At 43.1% G+C, this 23,886-nt stretch overlaps 1 protein-coding gene across 6 annotated transcripts in view; it reads left to right on the top strand.

Annotated features, from left to right (window-relative positions):
• garem (GRB2 associated, regulator of MAPK1) overlaps window positions 1-23,886 on the top strand; it is a 163,215-nt gene that overhangs the window by 89,887 nt on the left and 49,442 nt on the right. For 3 of the 6 annotated variants that reach the window (XM_068031757.1, XM_068031762.1, XM_068031761.1), the window contains one exon: window positions 20,933-21,063. In XM_068031757.1, coding sequence (XP_067887858.1) covers window positions 20,933-21,063 — 131 coding nt within the window. Of the gene's footprint in view, window positions 1-16,107; window positions 16,275-20,932; window positions 21,064-23,886 lie in introns of all 6 variants that reach the window. The other 3 variants (XM_068031759.1, XM_068031763.1, XM_068031758.1) reach the window with 2 other exon arrangements.

Genomic DNA, 23,886 nt, shown 5'->3' with positions numbered 1-23,886 from the left:
ACAATATTCCAGGTGTGGTCTCATCAAAGCCCTATAATGTTGCAGTAAGATTTCTTTACTCTTATATCTAATCCCTTTCTAATAAAGGCTAAAATACGGTTTGCTTTCCTAATTGCTTGCTGTACCTGCATGTCAGTTTTCTGTGATTCATGTGCAAGGACACCCAGGTTCCCCTGGCAATCAACAATTCCCAGTCTCTTAGCATTTATAAGAATATTGCATCTCCTGGCATGACTGGAAGGCGTGTTTGCGCGTGCGCACTTGCCTCGCATTTTGTCCACCCGTGCATTTGCAGTTTTCCCTGTCGGTTGGGTGTATGATATTCTTGGCATCACCAAGTGAAGCCTAAAAAAAATCTGCTTTTCTACTTTTACTGCCAAAGTGGAGAACTTCACACTTTTCTACATTGTTATGGACAGGTGGGCGATGGCGTGGCAGGTTTCCGCTGTTCACCTCCCAACTTCCCACATTGTTTTTGTTTAAATTAGTGTTTCAGCTGCTGTTTTTCTTGCCAAATGAATGGACAGAGACGGGTTTTCTTAAGTTTAAAACAGATTAAATATTTATTAAACAATAATCACTCGAAATGTTTGCAACACCACCCATGCATGTGTTTGCTCTCATACATGCTCAAGTAAAGATAGATGGAAGGTAAAGGGTTGAGGATTTAAGAGTTCAGGGATAAAAGTCTGCTGTTTTCAGGAAGAACCTGTGAGATTCTGTTTGAAGGTAAGGTTTACCTGTTTTCTGGGTTGCTGAAGACTTCTGATGGCTCACTTCAGTTTGAAGACAGTGATGATTTCTTAGTTCAGTTTGCACAGATGGAGGAGTGGTTTAAAAGGCACCCTTTTCTCTGCTGCATTTGTCTTTCAACTTGTCTCAGCAGGCTTCAGTGGTGTTAACTGGAACTGATCTCTCTCAGCCTTGAGCTGGAATTCAAGATGGCTTTCAATGTTGATTGTGTGGCTGGACAGACCAGACTGATGACTGGTGTTCTGAACTGGAAAGACCCCCTTTGTTCTTCAAAATGATTTCCTTTAAAGGTAAATTCATGAAGTGCTAGTTTTGGCCATGTGACTTTAGCTTTCAGTTCCTGATGGGCTGTACAATAGCTTTTGATGGCCCCATTTTGATAATAAGAGGGCTGTTCATACGCTATTATGGTGGAGGGAGGTTTGAAACGTGGATTCTAGGAGTGCCTTTATTTTAATTCGTTTTGTATATAGCTCACATTCATGTGTGATGAGGTGTCTCATTTCCATGTAGACGGGGTTAATCGGTTTTAGTTCCAGTAGACATGGATGTTTATTTCACTGCAGAAGATGGTATTTGTCATGTGCCTGTGCCCTCCATCTTGTTGAAAGCAAATATACTAGTCCTTAAAATTGTTCTAATTTTTTAACTCTTCAGTTTTTTTGTATTTTCATCACTGCACTTCTCATGAGCATGACATTATATTTCATCTGCCACTTTCTTGCCCCATCATTTGCCTTGTCTGAATCCTTTTGCAGCCTCCTTGCATCTCCTCACAGCATACTACATTGCACAATGTTCGGCATCATTCACAACTCCTCAGATACTGAATAGGTCCATGTAGAAACGCAGCAAGACCTGGACAATACCCAGGCTTGGGTTGATAAATGGCAAGTAGCATTTTTGCCACACAAGTGCCAGGCAATGATCATCTTCCCTTGACATTCAATCGCATTACGATCACTGAATCCCCACTATCAACATCCTGGGGGTAACCATTGACCACAAACTGAACTGGAGTAGCCATATAAATACCATGGCTACAAGAGCACGTCAGAGGCGAGGAATCCTGCGGCAGTAACTCACCTCCTGACTCCCCAAAGCCTGTCCTCCATCTACAAGGCACAAGTCAGGAGTGTGATGGAATACTCTCCACTTGCCTGGATGGGTGCAGCTCCAACAACACTCAAGAAGCTCGACACCATCCAGGACAAAGCAGCCCACTTGATTGGCACCCCATTGACAAACATTCACTCCCTCCACCACCGATGCACAGTGGCAGCAGTGTGTACCATCTACAAGATGCACTGCAGCAATGCACCAAGGCTCGTCAGACAGCACCTTCCAAACCCGTGAACCTTACCACCTAGAAGGACAAGGGCAGCAGATGCACGGGGACATCACCACCTGCAAGGTCCCTTCCAAGCCACATACCATCCTGACTTGGAACTGTATCGCCATTCCTTCACTGTCACTGGATCAAAATCCTGGAACTCTCTTCCTAACAGCACTGTGGGTAACCTACCCCACATGGACTGCAACGGTTCAAGAAGGCAGCTCACCACCACCTTCTTAAAGGCAATGAGGGAATAAATGCTGGCCTAGCCAGTGACGCCTACATCTCATGAACGAATAAAAAAAACCTTTCCCATCTAACTTTGTATTGTCAGTAAACTTGGACACGTTACACTCAGTCACCTCGTCTAAACCATTGATACGGATTGTAAATAGCAGAGGCCCAGCCACTGATCCTTGCGATATCCCACTCGTTACAGCCTGATAGCCTGAAAATGACCAGTTTATTCTTAGTCTTTGTTTTTTGTCCGTTAACCCATCCGTAATACAAGCTAATATATTACCCCCAATATCATGAGCCCTAATTTTGTGTAATAGCCTCTTGTGTAACACCTTATTGAATGCTTTTTGAAAATCCAATGTGTTATATCCACTGTTTTCCCCCTTGCCTACTCTGCTAGTTACAAGCTCAAAAAACTAACAGATTTGTCAAACATGATTTCCCTTTCTTAAATCTGTATTGACTATGTTTTTGTAAGGCATTGGTATGTTGGCCTTCATTGCAAGAGGATTTGAGTACAGGAATAGTGAAGTCTTGCTTCAGTTGTATAGAACCTTGGTTAGACCTCACCCGGAATACTGTGTGCAGTTTTAGTCCCCTTACCTTAGGAAGAATATTACTGCCATAGAGGGAGTGCAATGAAGGTTCACCAGACTTGTTCCTGGGATGGCAGGCCTGTCCTATGAAGAGAGATTGGAGAAACTGGGCCTGTATTCTCTAGAGTTTTCCAAGAATGAAAGGTGATCTCTTTGAAACGTCCAAAATACTTAAAGGGATAGACGGTAGATGCAGGTAAGATGCTCCCCCTGGTCGGGGAGTCTAGAACCAGGGGACACAATTTCAAAATAAGGGGGAAGCTACTTAGGACAGAGATGAGAAGTTTTCTTACTCAGGGGATTGTGAATCTTTGGAATTCTGTACCCCAGAGGGCTGTGGAACTCGGTCATTGAGTACGTTTAAAGCAGAGATTGACAGATTACTAAATATCAATGCTATAAAGGGATATGAGGATAGTGAAGGAAAAAGGCTTTGAAGTGGATGATCAGCCATGATATTGAATAGTGGGGCAGGCTCGATGGGCTGAATGGCCGCCTCCTGCTCCTATATTCCCAAGTGCCTTGTTATCACATCTCTAATAATAGATTCTAGTATTTTCCCTACTACTGATAGGCTAACTGGCCTATGGATCCCTGTTTTCTCTCCCTCCTTTTTTGAATAGTAGAGTTACATTTGCTTTCTTTCAATCCACGGGGACTGTTCTAGAATAGAATCATAGAGTTATACAGCACAGAAACAGGCCCTTAGGCCCACCATGTCCGCGCTGGCCATCAAATACCTATCTATTCTAATCCCATTTTCCAGCACTTGGCCCATAGCCTTGTATGCTATGCATTTCAAGTGCCCATCTTTAGTTTAGTTTAGAGATACAGCACTGAAACAGGCCCTTCGGCCCACCGAGTCTGTGCCGACCATCAACCACCCATTTATACTAATCCTACACTAATTCCATATTCCTACCACATCCCCACCTGTCCCTATATTTCCCTACCACCTACCTATACTAGGGGCAATTGCTAATGGCCAATTTACCTATCAACCTGCAAGTCTTTGGCATGTGGGAGGAAACCGGAGCACCCGGAGAAAACCCACGCAGACACAGGGAGAACTTGCAAACTCCACACAGGCAGTACCCAGAATTGAACCCGGGTCACTGGAGCTGTGAGGCTGCGGTGCTAACCACTGTGCCGCCCCATCTAAATAATTCTTAATTGTTGTGAGGGTTCGTGCCTCTGCCACCCCCTCAGGCAATGTGTTCCAGATTCCAACCACCCTCTGGGTGAAAAAGATTTTCCTCAAACCCCCTCTAAACCTCCTGCCTCTTAACTTAAATCTATGCTCCCTGGTTAAAATCTCTGCTCCCTGGTTATTGACACCTCTGCTAAGGGAAAAAGTTTCTTCCTATCTACCCTATCTATGCCCCTCAATTTTGTATACCTCAATCAGGTCTCCCTCAGCCTTCACTGCACTAAGGAAAACAACTCTAGCCTATTCAGTCTCTCTTCATAGCTGAAATGCTCCAGCCCAGGCAACATCCTGGTGAAATAAAAACAAGAAATGCTGGAAATACTCAGCAGGTCTAGCAGCATCTGTGGAGAGGGAAGCAAGTTAACGTTTCAGGTCAGTGACCCTTCATCAGAACTGGCAAATATTAGAAATGTAAAAGGTTTTAAGCAAGTTTAGTGGGGGTGGGACAAGGGATAACAAAAGAGAAGGTGTTGATAGGACAAGGTCACAGAGATTAACTGACCAGAAGGTCACGGAGCAAGGGCAAATGGTATGTTAATGGCACAGAGAATTATTCGCTTGTGCCTTAACAGGTCTATATTTGCTCTGCCTTCCAGACTGACTTAGTTTCTCTTCTATATTTGGCTGTGCGTCACCCCTTACTGTATCTCCACTCTGCATCCCATCCCCCTGCCAAATTAGTTTAAACCCCCCTAACTGCACCAGCAAACCTCCCAGCAAGGAAGTTGGACCCGTTCTGGTTCAGGTGCAACCCATCCGACTTGTACAAGTCCCACCTTTGCCAAAAACAGACCCAGTGATCCAGGAAACTAAATCCTTCCCTCCTGCACCATGTCTTCAGCCATGCATTCATCGGCTCTGTCCTCCTATTCCTACAGTCACTAGCACGTGGCACCGGGAGTAATCCAGAGGTTACCACCTTTGAGGTCCTGCTTTTTAATCTGTTACCTAGCTCCCTGAATTCTTGTTGCAGGGCCTCATCCCTCTTCCTGCCTATGTCATTGGTACCAATGTGAACCACGACCTCTGACTGTTCACCCTCCCCCTTCAGACTGTCCTTCAGCATTTAGGGAAAACTGGCAGATCAAAACCAATGCATCCACTATCCCTACAGCCTCCTCTTGTAAAACCCAAGGATATAGGCCATCAGGTTCAGGGATTTGTTGGCTTTTAGTCCCATTAATTTCTCCAGTACTTTTTTTTGCTGATAATTTCTTTAAGTTCCTATTACACTGGGCCATTGGTTCTGCACTATTTCTGAATTTTTTTGTGTGTCTTCTAACATGAAGACAGAAACTAAGTATTCATTTAATGTCTCTGCCACTTCTTTATTCCCCATTATAATTTCTCTTGTCTCTGCTTCTAAGGCAGTGGTTCCCAAACTTTTTAGTCGGCGGACAAAAGACCCCATCTGTTTTTGCTTGCCACTGCAAAAAAACTCATCAAAATTAATGGGTACCACAGCTCTTCGGAATTCACTTCGATTTTCCTCAGTTTCTCAGATGTCTTCTGGTTTGAGATTTCTTGGGAATTCTCCCTCTGGCTTCGGCTAGGCAAATCCTGCATTTCACCTTCAACACCTCGTGAATCTGGATTTCCCAGCTTGACCATGGTCCTTTCGAAAAGCCAACCTGTGGCATTCCACAGGGCTCAGTGTTGGGTCCCTTGCTGTTTGTGGTATATATTAATGATTTGGACTTAAATGTGGGAGGCATGATTGGGAAATTTGCAGATGACACAAAAATTGGCTGTGTGGTTGATGGTGAAGACAATAGCCATAGACTCCAGAAAGATATCAATGTTTTGGTTGAGTGGGAGGAAAAGTGGCAAATGGAATTCAAGCTGGAGAAGTGAGAGGTAATGCGTTTGGGGAGGACAAACAAAGCAATAAAGGAATATGCAATAAACGGGAGGATATTGAGAGGGGTAGAAGGAGTGAGACACCTTGGAGTGCACATCCACAGGTCCCTGAAGGTGGCAGGACAGGTAGATAAAAGTGGTGAAGAAGGTATAGGGAATGCTTTCCTCTAATGGCCAAGATATAGAATACAAAAGCAGGGATGCAATGCTGGAACTGCATAAAATGTTGGTTAGGCAGCAGCTGGAGTATTGCGTACAGTTCTGGTCACCGCATTACAGGAAGGACGTAATTACTCTGGAGCAAGTACAGAAGAGATTTACAAGAATGTTGCCAGGGCTTGAAAGTTGCAGCTATGAGGAGAGATTGGATCGGCTAGGGTTGTTTCCTTACAACAGAGGTGTACAAAATTGAGGGGCCTAGATAAGGTAGACAGGAAGGACCTGTTGCCCCTAGCGGAGAGGTCAGTTACCAGGGGGCACAGATTTAAGATGATTGGTCAAAGGATTAGAGGGGACGTGAGGAAAAACTTTTTCACCCAGAGGGTGGTGGGTGTCTGGAATTCACTGCCAGGATCGGTGGTGGAGGCATCAACTCATTGAAAAGGTACCTGAACATACACCTGAAGTGCTGTAACCTGTATGGCTACAGACCATGTGCTGGAAAGCGGGATTAGGTATGGGCAGCTAGTTCTTTCAGCCAGTGCAGACACGATTGGCTGAATGGCCTACTTCTGTGCCGTAACCTTTCTATGGTTTTATGCTTGCCTAAAAGCTAACTGACTGTCCGAAGCCAACTCACTGTGTCAGCAAACACACAGATCAAAGAGCACCTCTGACCCATCTCCCTAGCAACATCTATCTCCATAGCTAGTGGTACATATGGGATGTCCCAGATAGCAATTTAAGCTAATTACCTCCAACTTTAAATCATCTCTTTGTTCTGGGAAATTATATGAATAATTTAAACCCTTGATGACGGCAGCTGCAGACATACTGTCTCCACACTTCCCATTATGACCTTATTAAATACACATGGGCTACCCTTTAATTTGTAATCACCCAAGGTTTTGTTTGCCAGCTTCTCAAATCAGGTGTTTTCATTTGTGTTGTATTAAAAAAAAATAATTTCCCAAATTAAAAGTTACCTTTAAAACATTAATACAAACCATGAACTGGGTGATTGTAACAGCATTAATTTCTGTAAGTATCATAAGTAAATTGTTAATTCATGCCAGAATCAAAAGTATAGACCTTTTCATATTACAACATTAATAATTCAAGTGTTTTTATTTGAAATATTCTAATAAGTGCTAGAAAATCATAATCTTCTGAGAAACTAATACATATCTTAAATCTGTAATAAACAACATCAACAGTAACATAAATATTGCTTATAAGTGATGAGGATGAGGGTTCTCGCCTGTTCTTTTGTGTGGCCTCGGCAGGCATTGTGCATCAGTGACTTGCATTTTGCATTGGTCCATGGACTACCTTTTGAGAATCACTGCTGTAAGGGACACATGTTTGCTTCCACTAATTTCTTCCTTTCTGCATACCTATAGAAGCTTTTTCAGTCTGTTTCTACATCTCTTGCTAGTTTGCTCTCATTCTTTTTTCCCTTTCTTTATCAATCTCTTGACCCTCCTTTGCTAAATTATAAATTCCTTTCCGTCCTCATGCTTACTTTTTTTGGCAACATTATAAGCCTCCTCCTTTGATCTAATACTATCTTTAACCTTTGTTCATCAAGTTTTTCTCTTGGGGGATTTTTAATTTCTTGAGGGAATGATTATTTGTTGCGAATTAAGAATTAATTCTTTAAATGTTTGCCATTGCTTATCCACAGCATCTTTTAATCTAGTTTCCCAATCGACCTTAGCCCACTCGCTCCTTATTCCTATGCTTCATTCAGATGCAAGACCCTAGTTTCTGACTTAACTAAATCGCTCTCAAACTCAATATAAAATTCATCATAGTATGACCAATCTTCCCCAGAGGCACCTTTACTACAAGGTTATTCATTAACCTTGGCTCATTGCACAATGCTAAATCTAAAATAGTCTGTTCCCGAGTTAGTTCATTGACGTACTGATCTAGAAAAGTATTCTGTATGCATTCCATGAACTTGTCCTGCACACTATTACTGCAAATTTGTTTTGCTCATTCTGTATGAAGATTTAAGTCCCCCATGATTACTGTATTATTCTTGTTGCATGAAAATCTAATTTCCTGATTTATACTCTACCTGGCACAAAACTACTGTTATGGAACCTATGATCAATTCTCACCCGTGTTTTCTGTCCCTTCTTGTTTCTTAGCTCCACCCAAACGGATTTTACATCTTGATTATCATTGGAACAGCGTAAGAGGCCGAAGGGCAGAGAGGAACAGAGAATTAAAGTATCAGGAGGACCAGAGCTCAGGGTCATGCTTGCGGACTGAATGGGATATTATGCAAAGTAGTCGCCCAAACTGCGTTTGGTCTCCGTGATGTAGAGGAGCCTGCATCGTAGACAGCAAATAAGTATACTAAATTGAAAGAAGTACAAATAAATCGTTCTTTCCCCTAGAAGGAGTGTTTGAGGCCATGGATGGTGGGAATGGAGAAGGTAAAAGGGCGAGTGTTGCATTTCCTGCACTTGCTCAGGAAGCTGCCATGGAAAGGGGAGGGGGTGTTGGGGATGATTGAGTAGCAGACCAGGTGATCATGGAGGGAATGGTTCTTTTGGAATGCTGGGAGTGGAGAGGAAGATTTGTTTGCTGGCATCACAGTGAAATCATGGTGCCGTTATAATACAGAAGGAAGCCATTCGGCCCTTTGAATCTATGTCAGCTCTCTGTAGAAAATTGATCATAGGTTCCATAACAGTAGTTTTGGGAATAGGGTCCCACTCCCCTGTTCTATCCCTGCAAGTTTACTTTTCTCAAGTGCCAGTTTTATTTTGAAACATTAATTGTCTCCGCTTCTACCACCCTTGGAGGCAGCGAGTTCTAGGTCATTAGTATTCGTTGCGTTGAGTTTTTCCTCATATTCCCCCTGCATCTCTTGCTGAAAACCTTAAATCCGTGTCCCCTTGTCATTGTACCATCAGCTCATGGGAACAGCTTTACTTTGTCTACTTTATCTAAATCTTTCATAATCTTGTCTACCTCTATTAAACATCCTTTCAATCTCTTTTGCTCCAAGGAGAGCAACTCCTGCTCCTCCAACCTAATCTTGTAGCTAAAACCATTCATTGCTGGAACCATTCTGGTAAATCTCTGCACCCTCTCAGGAGCCCTCCCATTCTTCAGAACTGGGTACAGTACCCTTGTTATGGCCTAACGGGAGCTTTATTAAGATTCAGCATAACTTCCCTGCTTTTGTGCTCAATACCTCTATTTATGAAGCCCAAGGTCACATATTCTTTGCTAACTACCCTCTCAATATGTCCTGCCACCTTAAAGAATCTGTGCACTTGAACCCCAAGGTCCCTCTGTCTCTGTGCACTCTTTAGAATTGTGCCATTAAGTCTATATTGCCTCCTTATCACTTCTGCCAAAATGCATCAACTCACACTTCTCTATTAAATTCCATCTGGCATTTCTTGTTGCAGTCAATTGATATCAGCCTCATTGTTTGCTACACCTCCAAGTTTGGTATCATTGGCAAATTTTGAAATTTTACTCTGTATTCCAATATCCAGCTCATTTTATTATATCAAAAACAGCAGTGGTCCTAGCACTGACCGTTGGAGAACACCGCTGCCTACCATCCTCCAGTCTGAAGAACAACTATTTACCACGACTTGTTTTCTATTTTATCCAAGCTGACACTGACCCTCCTATTCCATGAGCCTCAAATTTGTTAACCAGCCTTTTATGTGGTACTTTATCAAATGCTTTCTTAAAATCCATATAGGCAACATCCATTATATTCCTTTCATCAATCTTCTGTTACTTTATCAAAATATTCAGTTAGATTAGTAAGCACAATCTGCCTTTTACAAATCTGCGCTGGCTCTCAATTAACTCTAACCTCTCCAAGTGCCGGTTGATTTTTTTTTTCTTCCCCCCCCCCCCCCCCCCCGATCATTGTTTCTAAAACCTTACCCACTGTGGAGCTGGTGGATTTAGCTGACTATGATCCATTGAACGTAAAGGCTGATGAGGTGAAAGTTGAGGACAAGGGGCACCTTATTGTGGTTCTGGAAGGGAGGGGCTAGGGTAAAAATAGGTCAGGAAATTGAACAGACATGATCGAGGACCCCAGCAACCATGGTGGGGAATACTTGGTTGAGCAAAAAGGTAGATATATCGGAAACACAGGAGTAAAATGTGGCAGGTCAGACTGATGCGACAGAGCGTGAAGCTGCGAGAATGGAATAGTCTTGATGGAAACGTTCCTTGTTCAGTCCTACATAGGTCCCCTCCCTCACCTATCTTTCCGGTACATTGATGGCTATATCGGTACAATTTCCTGCTCTCATTTGAACTGGAAAATTTCATCAACTTTGCTTCCAATTTTCACCCTTCCCTCACCTTCAAATGGTCCATCTTCGACCCTTCCCTTCCTCAATCCCTCTGTCTTCATTTCTGGGGATAGGCTATTAACCGATGCAAGCTCACTGACTCCTTTAGCTACCTTGACTACACTTCCTTCCACCCCACTTCCTGTAAAGACTTTATTCAATTCCCCCAGTTTCTCTGCTTCTGTTACATCTGTTCTGACGATGCTGCCTTCCATACCATTGCTTCCGACGTGCCTTCCTTTTCCCTCAACCAAGGATTCCACTCCACTGTGGTTGACAGGACCCTTGACTGCGTCCATTCCATTTTCCGCACTCCCGTTTCCTCGCACTCCCAGAACTACTGTAGTGTTCCCCTTGTCCTTACCTTCCAGTCCACCAGCCTCTGTATTTAATAGAGCATCCTCTACCATATCTGCCACCTCGAGCACAATGCCTTCACCAAACACATCTTCCTCTCCCCTCCCCTTTTAGCGTTCCAAAGGGACCATTCTGTCTGCGACACTCTGGGCTACTCTTCAATCACCCCCTACGTCCCCTCCCCTCCCCATGGCATCTTCCTGTGCAAGTGTAGGAGGTGCAACACCTTTTTACGTCCTCCCTTTCCACTTTCCAGGGCCTCAGATATTCCTTCCAGGTGAAACAGCAATGTACTTCTACTTTCAATTTAGTGTAGTCTATTTGTTGCTCATGATGTGGTCTCCCCTATATCGGAGAGACCAAATGCAGATTGGGTGACCGCTTTGCAGAACACCACCAATCAGCCTGCAAGTGGGACCCCGAGCATCTGGTTGCCTGTCACTTTAAATTCTCTGCACCACTCCCATTGTCGCCTCTCTCCCCGCCTCCTACACTGTTCCAATGAAAATTAAAGCAAGTCCGAGGAACAGCACCTCATCTTTTGATGAGGCACTTTACAGATATCCAGACTGAACAGTTCAGCGACTTCAAATTTTTTTTTTCCATTTTAACAGGCAGCTGCTGTTGGTCATGATTCTGCTTTCCCGTTTACACCTTCTCTAGATCTATCTTCACTTGTCCCTTGACTATCTCCTTTTGCTTTGCACCATCATCCCTTTTGTTATTCAATCTCTCTTGCCTTCCACCCTATCACAAATCTTGCCTTGTTTTCCCCCTCTTTTTCCCTGTCTCTACTTGCTTATAACTTTTACATCTCTAACGTTAACTTTGTTTCGCACTCCACAGATGCTGCCTGACCTGCTGAATATTTTCAGCATTTTCTATTTTTAAGAGGACTGCTTTGGTGACGCCACAACTGTAAAGGGTGCACTTCCCGCCCATATGCAGTTGCGGTGACTGCATTAATGATACAGCCCACATACCTTCATATACCACATACTATGCTTAATCTCCAATAATGGACTTTCACCATACCTATTACATATGGTACTGTCAGGCAAACCTTGCTATGTGAACAAGGTTTTAAGACGACTGCTGGGCCCCAGCGAAACACAAGACCATATCTTCAGTCAAGGACTACTGCGAGCTCGAGAAACAGTAACAAGATAATTGCTTCAAATGGTTCCACTTATCTTTTATTCACTTTTCTGCATGTGTGCATCGCGCGTGCATGTTAGCATGGGTGTGTCGTATATCCGTAGGCGTTAACTGTATTAGAGTTTAAGTTTAAGGTTTAATAAATTTCATCTTTCTTCGTTAAACCAAAGAAAACATGTTTGTGCTCATTTCTTTGCCTTATAATTGGAAAGTTGTGAACAAGGATTCACAAAAGGGGAACTCAAAACATAGTGTGTTTAAAATTAAACCCTGTTACAATAAGACCAGGTGAAGATAATAGACCCCTAGACACTTTTCACACCTGGTTGTAACAGAAATTGGGGTGCTAGCATCCGGATTATTACATACAGATGAACGAGTGAAATTGGAAGTGGGGAGTCAAATTGTTCCCAATCAAAAAGAGTTTTCTTGTGGTTGTGTGTGATTGAACACGAACATGTCTGCAACTGAAGCGAGTAGCTCTCCAAGCCAGGGTGAAGTAACTTGGGATAAGTTAAAAGCACTGTCTATGGAGGAGCTGAGAAAAATGGCTGAGCAGTGTGGGATCATTGTACGTGGCAAGGCTAGGAAGTCTGAACTCCTAAGGCTAGTGGCCAGCCATTTTCCCTTGAATCTGAAGAAGTAGAGGCAGTGTTAGAAGTAGATCCAGACAGGGTACTACTAGCAAAGATACAATGGGAACAAAAGAAACTTGAATTAGAAGACAAGGAGAGAGAGGCAGGAGAGGGAGAAAGAGTGTTTCTTCCAAAAGGAATGTGAAGAAAATGAAAGGCGAGAGAGAAAGAATATTTCGGAAGGAATGCGAAGAGAGTTACGGCAGCTTGAGGTAACTAGGGGGCGACAGAGTAACCTTAGTGAAAGCATGGCCAATATGGAGGAGCCGGATGGGTACAAAATTGCTAAATCTCACTCAATTAATTCCAAAATTCAATGAGGAAGATGTGGAATCATTTTTCGTGTCTTTCGAGAAACTGGCAAGGCAGCTAAAATGGCCAGCTGAGACCTGGTCTCTTTTACTGCAAAGCAAACTAACTGGAAAAGCCCATGAGGTTTATTCCTTGCTGCCTGATCAGAGTTCATCAAACTATGAACTGACCAAAAATGCTATCCCTGGGGCGTATGAATTAGTACCCGAAATCTATTGGCAAAAGTTTGGTACCCTTAAAAAAAACAAGCTAATCAAACCTATCTGGAGTTTGAAAGAAGCGAGCAGCTGGCTTTTGACCAGTGGCTGAGGGCTTTAAAAATACAGCTCAGCTATGAGACTCTCGCAAGTAATCCTGCTAGAGGAATTTAAAAACACTCCCATTCTCAATAAGAGCCTCTGTAGAGAAGCAGCGGGTTCGGGGAGCCCGGTCAATGAGTTTGCTTTAATTTACAAGTCGGTTTCCCAGGGGAGAACCTTTCCTAATCACCCCCAGAAATCTGAAAAGGACAAAGGGTGGGAAGGTGCTATCCGCTCAGGCAGTCCTGGAAGAGAAAGGAAAGCAGGAGACGCAGGGGGCCCTCCTCCAGCCAAAAAGGAAGGTGCTGCAAGCAAGAGTGAGATCTGGAGACCTACGCACTTCCATTGTAATAGGCAGGGCATTTAAAAGCTGACTGCTGGAAACTAAAGGGGAAACCGGTAAGGTTTATCAGGGCACACCCGCTCAGTGAAGACAAGGGCCTGATGGAAAATACAGAACGGTTTGTGGTTTTGACTGCAGTAAGGGTGCAACCCAGGAAGCTTACTATGGCCAGTGCAGGAAAAGTTAATAGGATTCTTGAAGGTTATCAGGGATTTGTATTTGAAGGGAAAGTAACCCCATATCCCTCGAGTGGGGCAAGCAAATGCATAGTGATTCTCAGGGACACGGGCCACCAGATCCCTTTTACTGGGAAAAGGCCTGACCTTTCCCACGGAGAGTGCAGTGCACACCAAAATGGTGGTGAATGGTATTGGAGGGCAAACTATGTCTGTACCTGTACACCGGATGCACCTGGAGTGCGACCTAGTTTCAGGACCGTTGACTGTAGGAATTGTCCCTAGTTTGCCTGTGGGTGGGGTTAACCTCCTAGGTAATGATCTGGCGGGGGTGAAGGTGTAGCTCCCCCCGCCCCCCCCCCCACCCCCCCCCCAGTAGTGAAAGAAAGACTGCAGGGGGACAGGGCAGTGGCAGGAGGCAGTCCCCTGCAGTGTCCCTGAATGTGTAATGGGTCAAACCAGCTGCCCCAGAGGAGACTGCATTGGCACTGCAGGCAAATGACCATGAGGTCTGCCTGTCCAAGGCTTTTTTTGGTAAGTTAGGAGACCCAGGGAATTAATTAAATGGATTTTCCCTAGTAAGGCTCTGCGAGTCTACCTAGTATTGCAAGAGTCTGCACAGGCTGCCCAGTCTGCAAGTGAAGCAGAGGGAGTCCCTGACTGCTCCTATTTAAAGAATGAGGTACTGGTGAGGAAATGGAGTTCTCCTCACAGACCTGAGGGCAAGAGTGGACAGTAGTTCACCAGTTAGTGGTGCTGCAGAGGTACCGGAGAGAAATATTAAGAAGGGCCCAGTATACATCCCAGTACACGAAAGACCAAGGCCCACATAAGACAGCAGTTTGACTGGCCAAAACTCTGCAAAGATCTGGTGGAGTACTGCAGGAGTTGCCACATGTGCCAGGTTGAGGGGAAACCCTAACCTGCAATGAAAGCTGCATCCCTAAGTCACGTACCGTTATTAGGAGAACCCTCCAGCAGAGGGCTGGTGAACTGTAAGGGACCCACGTCGAGAACAAAAGGGTACAGGCAGCACATGGCTGGCAAAAGTTTAGAAAGAGAAGGGGAAAAGGTGACCAAGAGGGCAGGCTATAGGAAATCCGGGAAGAATCCCAGTTGAAAACCCCCTACTGTCTGGCCGACGATCCCTGGAAAATGTGAAAAGTTAGACCCCACATCCTCCTACGTAAATTCAGACTGTAGAAGCACCCCACCAGATTTGCTAACAGCATTTACAGGAACCTGCAGAGACAAAGAGAGACCTCCAGGAGGCAGAGAAACCATGAAGGTGATACCTCACCAAGTTGAAGTGTCACAGGAGAATGCAGTTAAGTCTGCACAAATACCTGCAGGTAGGAGTGTCCCAGAGAACAAAGGTGAGTAACAAAGACCCCACAGTCAGAGGAAAAGGGAACCACCCATCCCCTGAAGCCAAAAATCTTGGCATGAATCAGGGAGTTCAGGATGGATCCGCCACCCCCCCCCCCCCAACTCTCCTGAGAAACAGAGAGAAAATTAAAACACCCCTGGCACCCAGAAAAGACCACTTTTAATAGGCTTTAAGATGGGTGAATGAATGAGAGAAATGCATGGTTTTCTTTCTGTATCATATATTTCTCTCAAACTCTAATGACGTGCTGTTTTTCTTCAAATCACATTTCATTCCCCTGGGTGTGGAGGTGTCAGGCAAACTCCCCACCTGCCAAGACTGAGGCACACATTTCACCACATGAACAAAAACTTAAAATTGCAAGCCCTGACTGGAAGGACAATTGCATAGCACCAGACAATGTTGAAACAATGGAGACCCAGTAGTTGCTTCCCCAATGCACAAGTGCTGAGACCAGTTTCAGTCACATGACTAACTGGCTGTTGCAGAGTTTTGAACTGAGAGTTTTAAATTGGAGAAAACAGGATTTGAACGGAGACAAAGCCATGTGCTCACGGAGTAAAGATCTCTCCTGGAACTGAAGCAAGAATTACAGCCTCTTCTGTCTGCCTGCTTCCATCTCCTTCCCACGGAACTGAATCTTGTGAAAACAAGTGAAACTCAGAGAGAAAGGTTTCCGATGTGAACCAGGTTTTAAGAAGACTACTGGGTCGTAACGAAACACAATACCATATCTTCAATCAAGGATTTACAGCGAGCTCGAGAAACAGTAACAAGATCTTTCCTCAAACTGTTCTAATCTTTTCTGTCCCATTTGTATGTGTGTATTGCGTGTGCATGCTAGAGTGGGCGCGTCGTATATCCGGAGGCATTAACTGTATTAGAGTTTAAGTTTAAGGTTTAATAAATTTCATCTTTCTTTAAACCATAGGAAGCCTGTTTGTGCTCATTTCTTTGCCTTATAATTTGAAAGTTGTGAACAAGGATTCACAAAGAGGGAGCTCAAAACACAGTATGCTTAACATTAAACCCTCTTACAATAAGACCAGATGAAGATAATAACAAACCCCAAGACACCTTTCTCACCTGCTTGTAACAGTACGTATAATCCTCATTAATCTATAACCCATTATACCATAACATACTATGCTTAATACGTATTAGCATACTTTTCATGAATATAGAATTATAGAAATTGTTACAGCACAGAGGAATATCATTACATTCTATTCTTAATCCAAAGCTATAATCAACAATATCTATTTCATATTTTTTCTCAATTTCTTGTCCTAAAAATTACTTATGCGAGCTGGTAAGACACCTGAACCCACTATTTATTGGCATATTCTGTACAGTTTGGGTACTATAATTGATTCTAATAATTGCTCAAATCTTGTATCTGGTTACTGCCTGATCGTCTTAAGATATACTTTATGCCAGGGACTGATTAAAAACACTGAACTAAAATTGAACTCCCCTTGTCACTGATATCATCTACCTAACCAGAGAAAATTGTGCCTGCATGGGTGGGCGCATTGTGAGGCGTGTGCGCACGCGTAAAGGTGCCTTCAAGTCGGTGTTAGGCGATACAGTGAATGGGAATATATTTAGTGCCTTATAGAATGACATGGAGGCCATCAACATAGTGTTCCAGTCACTGACCAATTCGGATTGAATTTTTGAATCTTCAAGTCATTGATGTAAATTAGAAACCCTAGTTGTCTCCTCCAATTTCTGAGGCTCCCCACCCTAGTAACATTTCATTAACAATTACCAATTTCTCATCTGTTTTCAAGATCTACCCCTAGTCTTTCTTCTGGAACTTTGTCAAATGCATAGGGCTTTCCATAGTCCGCTTTGGTTCCTCCCTCAAAAATAAAGTCAAGGAAGTTGGTAAGGCAATATTTTCATCTTTTAAGTCCATGTTACCTGTTAACTGAAATAAAAACAAGAAATGCTGGAACCACTCAGCAGGTCTGGCAGCATCTGTGGAAAGAGAAGCAGAGTTAACGTTTCGGGTCAGTGACCCTTCATCGGAACTGACAAATATTAGAAAAGTCACAGGTTATAAGCAAGTGAGGTGGGGGTGGGGCAAGAGGTAACAAAGCAGGTCTAGATTGGACCAGGCCGCATAGCTGACCAAAAGGTCACGGAGCAAAGGCAAACAATATGTTAATGGTGTGTTGAAAGACAAAACATTAGTACAAATTAGGTGTTAATACACTGAATATTGAACAGCAGCAAGTGCAAACCTGAAAAAAACAGTGAGTAAGCAAACTGAACAAACTAAGATGAAATGAAATAAATGCAAAAAAAAGATTGTAAAAAATGTAAAAAAGAATGTAAAAAGAGAGAAAAAAAAAATCACTAAAAATGAAAGTAAAATGGGGGGCTGTCATGCTCTGAAATTATTGAACTCAATGTTCAGTCCGGCAGGCTGTAGTGTGCCTAATCGGTAGATTAGATGCTGTTCCTCGAGCTTGCATTGATGTTCACTGGAACACTGCAGCAATCCCAGAACAGAGATGTGAGCATGAGAGCAGGGGGGAGTGTTGAAACCTGTTAACTGCTTGGCTGTTGTACAGATTTTTTTTAATGCTTTTTATATTTTGTATTTTTTGATATTTGATAGAGATGTACAGATTGACAGTTTTGGGTAGGGAAGACCAATAAAAGCTGCTCCCATTAGTTGATGGTATATGGACTAGGGGACACAGATTTAAGGTTTTGGGCATGAGATGTAGGGGGGATGTGAGGAAAAACTTTTACACAGCGAACGATAATAACCTGGAATTTGTTGCCTTTGAGGGTGGTGGAAACGGAAACAAAGAATGGTTTCAAAAGAAAATCGGATGGGCACTTGAGGGAAATAAACTTACAAGGCTATGGGATAGAGCCGGGAAATGGGACTGATTGGATTGCTCTGCAGAGAGCCAACATCGACTCGTTGGGCCAAATGGCTTCCTTCTGTGCCATAATGACTACAAATCTGTAATACTCAAAGTTACTTCTAATAATTGACTTCATATTTGACACAGGATTGAAATAAGAACAACAGGTCTATAGTGCCCTATGTCTGTTTCGATGTCCCCCAGTGATACCCTCATAATCCACAGTGTTTCTCATATCTGCTTAGTGGCAGATAGTTCTGTGGGATAAATGTGACTATAAAGGCCAAGGTGAGGAGGGGGTCACAGTTGCCCCTCTTGACCTTCCTCTTATTTGACCCCGCAACAGGGTTTGTTCCTTTTAAACAGTGGTTGTGCTTACCACCTCAGTGAGTGTTTTACCTTTTGCCTTTAATGTGATTGTGAAAGAACCAATCAGACAGGTTTTCTTGAGTTTAAACAAAGAGTTTATTATGCTCAACAAGCTAAACCCGATCTAAAATAATTTAAAAATATGCCACACATTCACACGAGGATCTCATACACACGAGTAGATTACAAAGTGGAAAGATTTTTTAGTTGGATTAAAGTCCCCAATAAATAAAAGTTAAATACACAGTCTGGGTTGGATGATTCGTTGGTCTTTTTTTTATTCGTTCAGGGGATGTGGGAATTGCTGGCTATGCTGGAATTTATTGCCCTTCCCTAATTGCCCTTGAGATAGTGGTGGTGAGCTGCCTTCTTGAACCACTGCAGTCCTTGGGGTGTAGGTACACCGACAATGCTGTTAGGAAGGGAGTTCCAGGATTTTGACCCAACGACAGTGAAGGAACGGTGATATAGTTCCAAGTCAGGATAGTATGTGGCTTGGAGGGGAACCTGCAAGTGGTGGTGTCTCCATGAATCTGCTGCCCTTGTCCTTCTAGGTGGTAGAGGTGGCGGGTTTGGAAGGTGCTGTCTCAGGAGCCTTGGTGAATTGCTGCAGTGCATCTTGTAGATGGTACCCACTGCTGCCACTGTGCGTCAGTGGTGGAGGGAGTGAATGTTGAAGGTGGTAAATGGGGTGCCAATCAAGCGGGCTGCTTTGTCCTGGATGGTGTCGAGCTTCTGGAGTGTTGTTGGAGCTGTACCCATCCAGGCAAGTGGAGAGTATTCCATCACGCTCCTGACTTGTGCCTTGTAGATGGCGAACAGGCACTGGGGAGTCAGGAGGTGAGTTACTCGCCGCAGAATTCCCAGCCTCGGACCTGTTGAAATTGTATTCTTGAAGTCTTTGGGCTGGTCAAAGTGTGATTGGCCCGCTTTGCTCAGGATTTTCTTGGAGATGGAATTGTAGGTAGCTCTCTTTCTCCTGGTCTCTGGTCGTAGCAGTCTGTAGGCTTGGAGGGTCCACAGTTGTAGATGGTTTTCAAACTTGATTTTTTCTGGAGAGAACAAGGGAGGCACACACAGCCTTTTCTGTTGCTGCAGCTTCTGTTAGTGCTTGTCTCTTTCCTGTGCAGCAAAACTCCCAATTTTTCAGAGATGGACAGATGGTTACATGACTGCCTCAGGGTATTCTCTGGAACCACCTAATGAGATATAAGGTTTAGAATTGACTCCACAGGTCCCAGAATGCCAATATTTACACTCTGAGGGGTTTGTTCTTTCAAAGTCAATGTGTCAGGAGTGCGTTGACTGCTGTGCCAATGAAGCAATCCTTGGTAATTCAATTACTTGGAGCAAGCCATTGTTCTGGGTCCAGAGCTTCTCAGACATCTGGCTCCGGTTGGGCCTTGGAATGTGCAAAGGTGTTTCAGATGCAAATTTCTGTGGCCATCTTGGCTGCCCATTTTTAAAAAGTTAACTGTAGAATTTTCTCCATTAAATGTCTAATGCAGGTTTCCAACCGATTAATATTTCTCACTTGGCATATAGTGGTTTCTTGACACCATCGTTTTTTTTTTGTTTTGAGCCCTTTTGAACCCTCCTTCAAAAGATCTTGTAATTGCTGTTTATTTCCTGCCTGTTTGCATCTTTTATGGTTTTTATCTCTTCTGAGTGCCCTCTTACCTTCGATGTACTGAGAAAATTTCTTTTTGTTTTAACTCTGCAGCTATATTTTTTTCTTGGACTTTTTGCCCCATCTAAACCACCTTTTAACATGTTTCTGCACGTTCATATTCATTCCAGTGAAAACCCATCCAAACAGGACTTGTAGAAGTAATGTTGGTTCTTCATTTGTTATATCCTGGCTTAAAACTTACATTGCAGCTTCTCTGCCCATTATAGAAATCGCCGCTTTTAATTTCCATTGATTTTCAATGGACATGAGAATTTTGTGGTTCTACTTATTTTTCTTTGTAATTTGTGAATTGATTTAGGTTAATCCTCGCTTAGTTTGTGCTTGCTGATTCTAGGTATGTTATGCTCAGCACTAAATCTTCTTGAAGGTGTTCCACATATCGCTTAACAATCCTCTCCCCATCGCCTTGCTTATGTCCTAGCTCCTGGTCGGTGGTATTTCTGAGTCAAATATTTTTAACTCATTTTTTGGCCACTGATACCCCAGGATATTAAGTTTTTAAATTTCCATTGCATTTCTTGGTCATTTGCAAATACCGGGTCAAGATGAACACTTCTTTGTTATATGTCTGACTTACTGATTTAAAAGCATTCATATATGTTCTACTTAACAGCTCTGGCTATGAACTTCCCTGTTCATGCATACCTTTCCTATCTTGAAAGAACAAGCTGTCTTCATTTTTATACTGGCCTGGTGATTTAAAGTATGTGCAGACAGGGTAAAAAGATAAGCAAGGAATTTAAAAAAGGACACTATTGGTGAACCATTTTTTGAATCATATTTATGTTTATTACCCATTGCAGGACAATTTAAGCTATTGGAACAGGACCGAGATATCAAGGAGCCCATACAATACTTCAGCAGTGTGGAGGAGGTGGCAAAAGCATTCCCTGAACGAGTGTACGTTATGGAGGAAATAACATTCAATGTTAAGGTCGGATTTTGGAACAGATATTTATGAGCATTTGCACATTTAAGTAAGGCAAGCTATTCTGCAAATGTTAGTATGACAGCTATAGTGTGGGGATCTGAAACTGAAATGTTCTGGTGATATTTTGCAAAATGCTGAAAGAATCTTCATCTCTACGCCTGACTTGAAAAGGTTACAATGTAGCATCCTGACACACTGAAGACGATCTGCTAATTGAGTAAAAAAGGATTTAATGAAGGTTATTGATTTTTAAAGTAGTTTTTATATTTAATGTTATATAGTTTCAGTAACTAGGATTTAAAATGGAGGTTGCTGTCTTCAGATATGAAATGTTAGACATACATGTAACATTTGTTTTGATCAAAATAAATCCGTGTGTGAATGGCAAGATAGAATGTTTAAAATCACCAGGTTTGTGAAAAGTAGTTCATGACTGACAAATTTAGTTGATTTTTTTTCTGAATGGTCACTAGCATGGTGGATAGCAGATTGTGTCTGAATGTTATGAAACTTCAGAAAGCATTAAGCATAAAAGATGCAAACAAAAATAAGTGCATGGAATTGGAGGTAACCTTCAAACGTAGGTCAGTAATTGGTGGGAGATAGAAGTTAGAGTTGGGATAAAGGAAACATTCTCTGATTAAAGGGATCTGATGAGTTTTGTTTGTAATATTACTCATTCATTTGGTATCTGAATTGACTACAAATAATATCCAAAGAATGCATTGGGTTTTTATTATAACTTACCTGGAACCATATATATAAAGCATCCACTACATGATGAGCACATCTACACACATCTTACTCTGTCGGGTGACACCCCCAATTCCCTGGTCATGTGTGACACAACATCACTTCCTCCGGTGACCTTCACTTATAGCCTCTTAAGGTAGTCCCACAACATCCCCATTTTTTCCCAAGATGACAACGTATGTACAATATACAATTATGATGTGGTTCAGACTAACTATACGTAATTAAAACAAAATATTATTTACAAGTAAGCAAATTTAACACACTCTGACTTGTAGAGGAGGTTTGCTTATTCATCCTGATCCTGTTATCGTAAACCTCTTTCCAGAGCTGAGCTCATCTTGACGGCTCCTCTGAGACTCTGGTGACCTGGGACTCTGGTTCTCATGTTGTTTCTCTGTGTTCGTAGTCTCTGTGTATTCATCTTAAGACTTTGTCTTTGAATGTGTCCGTGATGCCACAGGGTTGTCACATGCAGTGTTGTCATTGAGCTCTCTGAGTTGACATCGGTTCCATCTGAGAATCGCACCACTGGGTGTTGGGACTTTGTACGATCTGGGCTGGTTGCATATCCTAGCAACCTCTGCAGGATACCAGGCTCCGCCGCATGATTGAGGACTCTGACCTTCTGTCCTACTCAATCGAGCTAATTTTGGTCCTGCTTGCCTGTCATACGATGCCTTCATCTTCCCTTGCTTGGAAAGCTTAGAAAAATGATGACTGACAATATCACCAATCACCAATAATCCCCCTGGTCTCTGGGTACTTGCTGCAATGAACTGAAGCCCAAGGAGAGACTCCTGGTCATATCGTCTTTTACATGGACCAACCCGATACACTGGACATGGATATTTTGTACCATCTGCGGTGCGTTACTGACTTAATTTTTTTTAAAAATTCTTTCATGGGATGCGGGTGTCGCTGGCAAACTCGGGCTTGGACTGATAAGTGGCAAGTAACATTCGTGCCAGGTAATGACCATGTCCAAGTATAGTCTCTCAGCTCCCCATGGCATTCACTGGCATCACCATCATTGAAACCCCACCGTCAATATCCTGGCAAACACCACTGACTAAAACATATCTGGGCCAGTCATATAAATATTGTGGCTACTAGAGCAGATCAGAAACTGGGTATTCCGTGGCAAGTAACTCACCACCTGGCTCTCCAGTGTAAACCACAAGGCACAAATCAGGAGTGTGATTGAATGCTCCCCACTTGCCTGGATGAGTGCAACTCCAGCATCACTCAGGAAGCTTAACACCATTCAGGACGAAACAGCCCTCATGATCATCACCTAATCCACTACCGTAATCATTTACTTCCTTCACCACCGGTGCTAGGTGGCTGCAGAGTGTACCATTGACCAGATGCACTACAGCAACTCGCTAATTGTTCTTTGATAGCACCTTCCAAACCTGCGACCTCTACCACCAAGAAGAACAAGGGCAGCAGGTGCATGGTAACACTCCATGTTTCCCTGCAGGTTGCACACCACCCTGACTTTGAGCTATATTGCCATTCCCTCATCACCAATGGGTCAAATTCCTGGAATTCCCTACCCAACAGTGCTGTGGGAGTGCCTTCATACACGGACTGCAGCAGTTCCTAAAGGCAGCTCACCACCACCAATTTCAAGGGAAATTGGGAATGGGCAACTAATGCTGGCCTTGCCAACAAAGCCTAGATGGTGGCTTCTGGTGTGACTGAGTGCTAAGGGTGCACTTGTTGCACATCCTGCATTGCTGCTCCTGATGGGCTATCAGCAGCTTGTGACATGTACTTTATTTTAAAACTTTGTGAATTCTTGACCCTTAGGTTGTATATGTGCAATGCTATACTCTGAAGTATCTTAACTTTATAGTAAGAATATTAAATCAAGTTGTTTGGATATGTATCTGAAACACCTGGCAGCGGTCGAGTACCCATTTGTTTCAAGGCATAAGCTGAGTTGTTGGGAGGGGGGATGGGGTGGTGTTAGGTATAATATTGAGGAAGACTTAACAAAATACATGAGGCCACTAATAAACTTGAAGAATGTAATTGACAAATGAATTTTTGTATAGCAGTATT

The sequence above is a fragment of the Heterodontus francisci genome, chromosome 5, assembly GCF_036365525.1.
Source record: "Heterodontus francisci isolate sHetFra1 chromosome 5, sHetFra1.hap1, whole genome shotgun sequence".
NCBI lineage: Eukaryota > Metazoa > Chordata > Chondrichthyes > Heterodontiformes > Heterodontidae > Heterodontus > Heterodontus francisci.
This window is presented reverse-complemented; position numbering and strand designations above follow the sequence as displayed.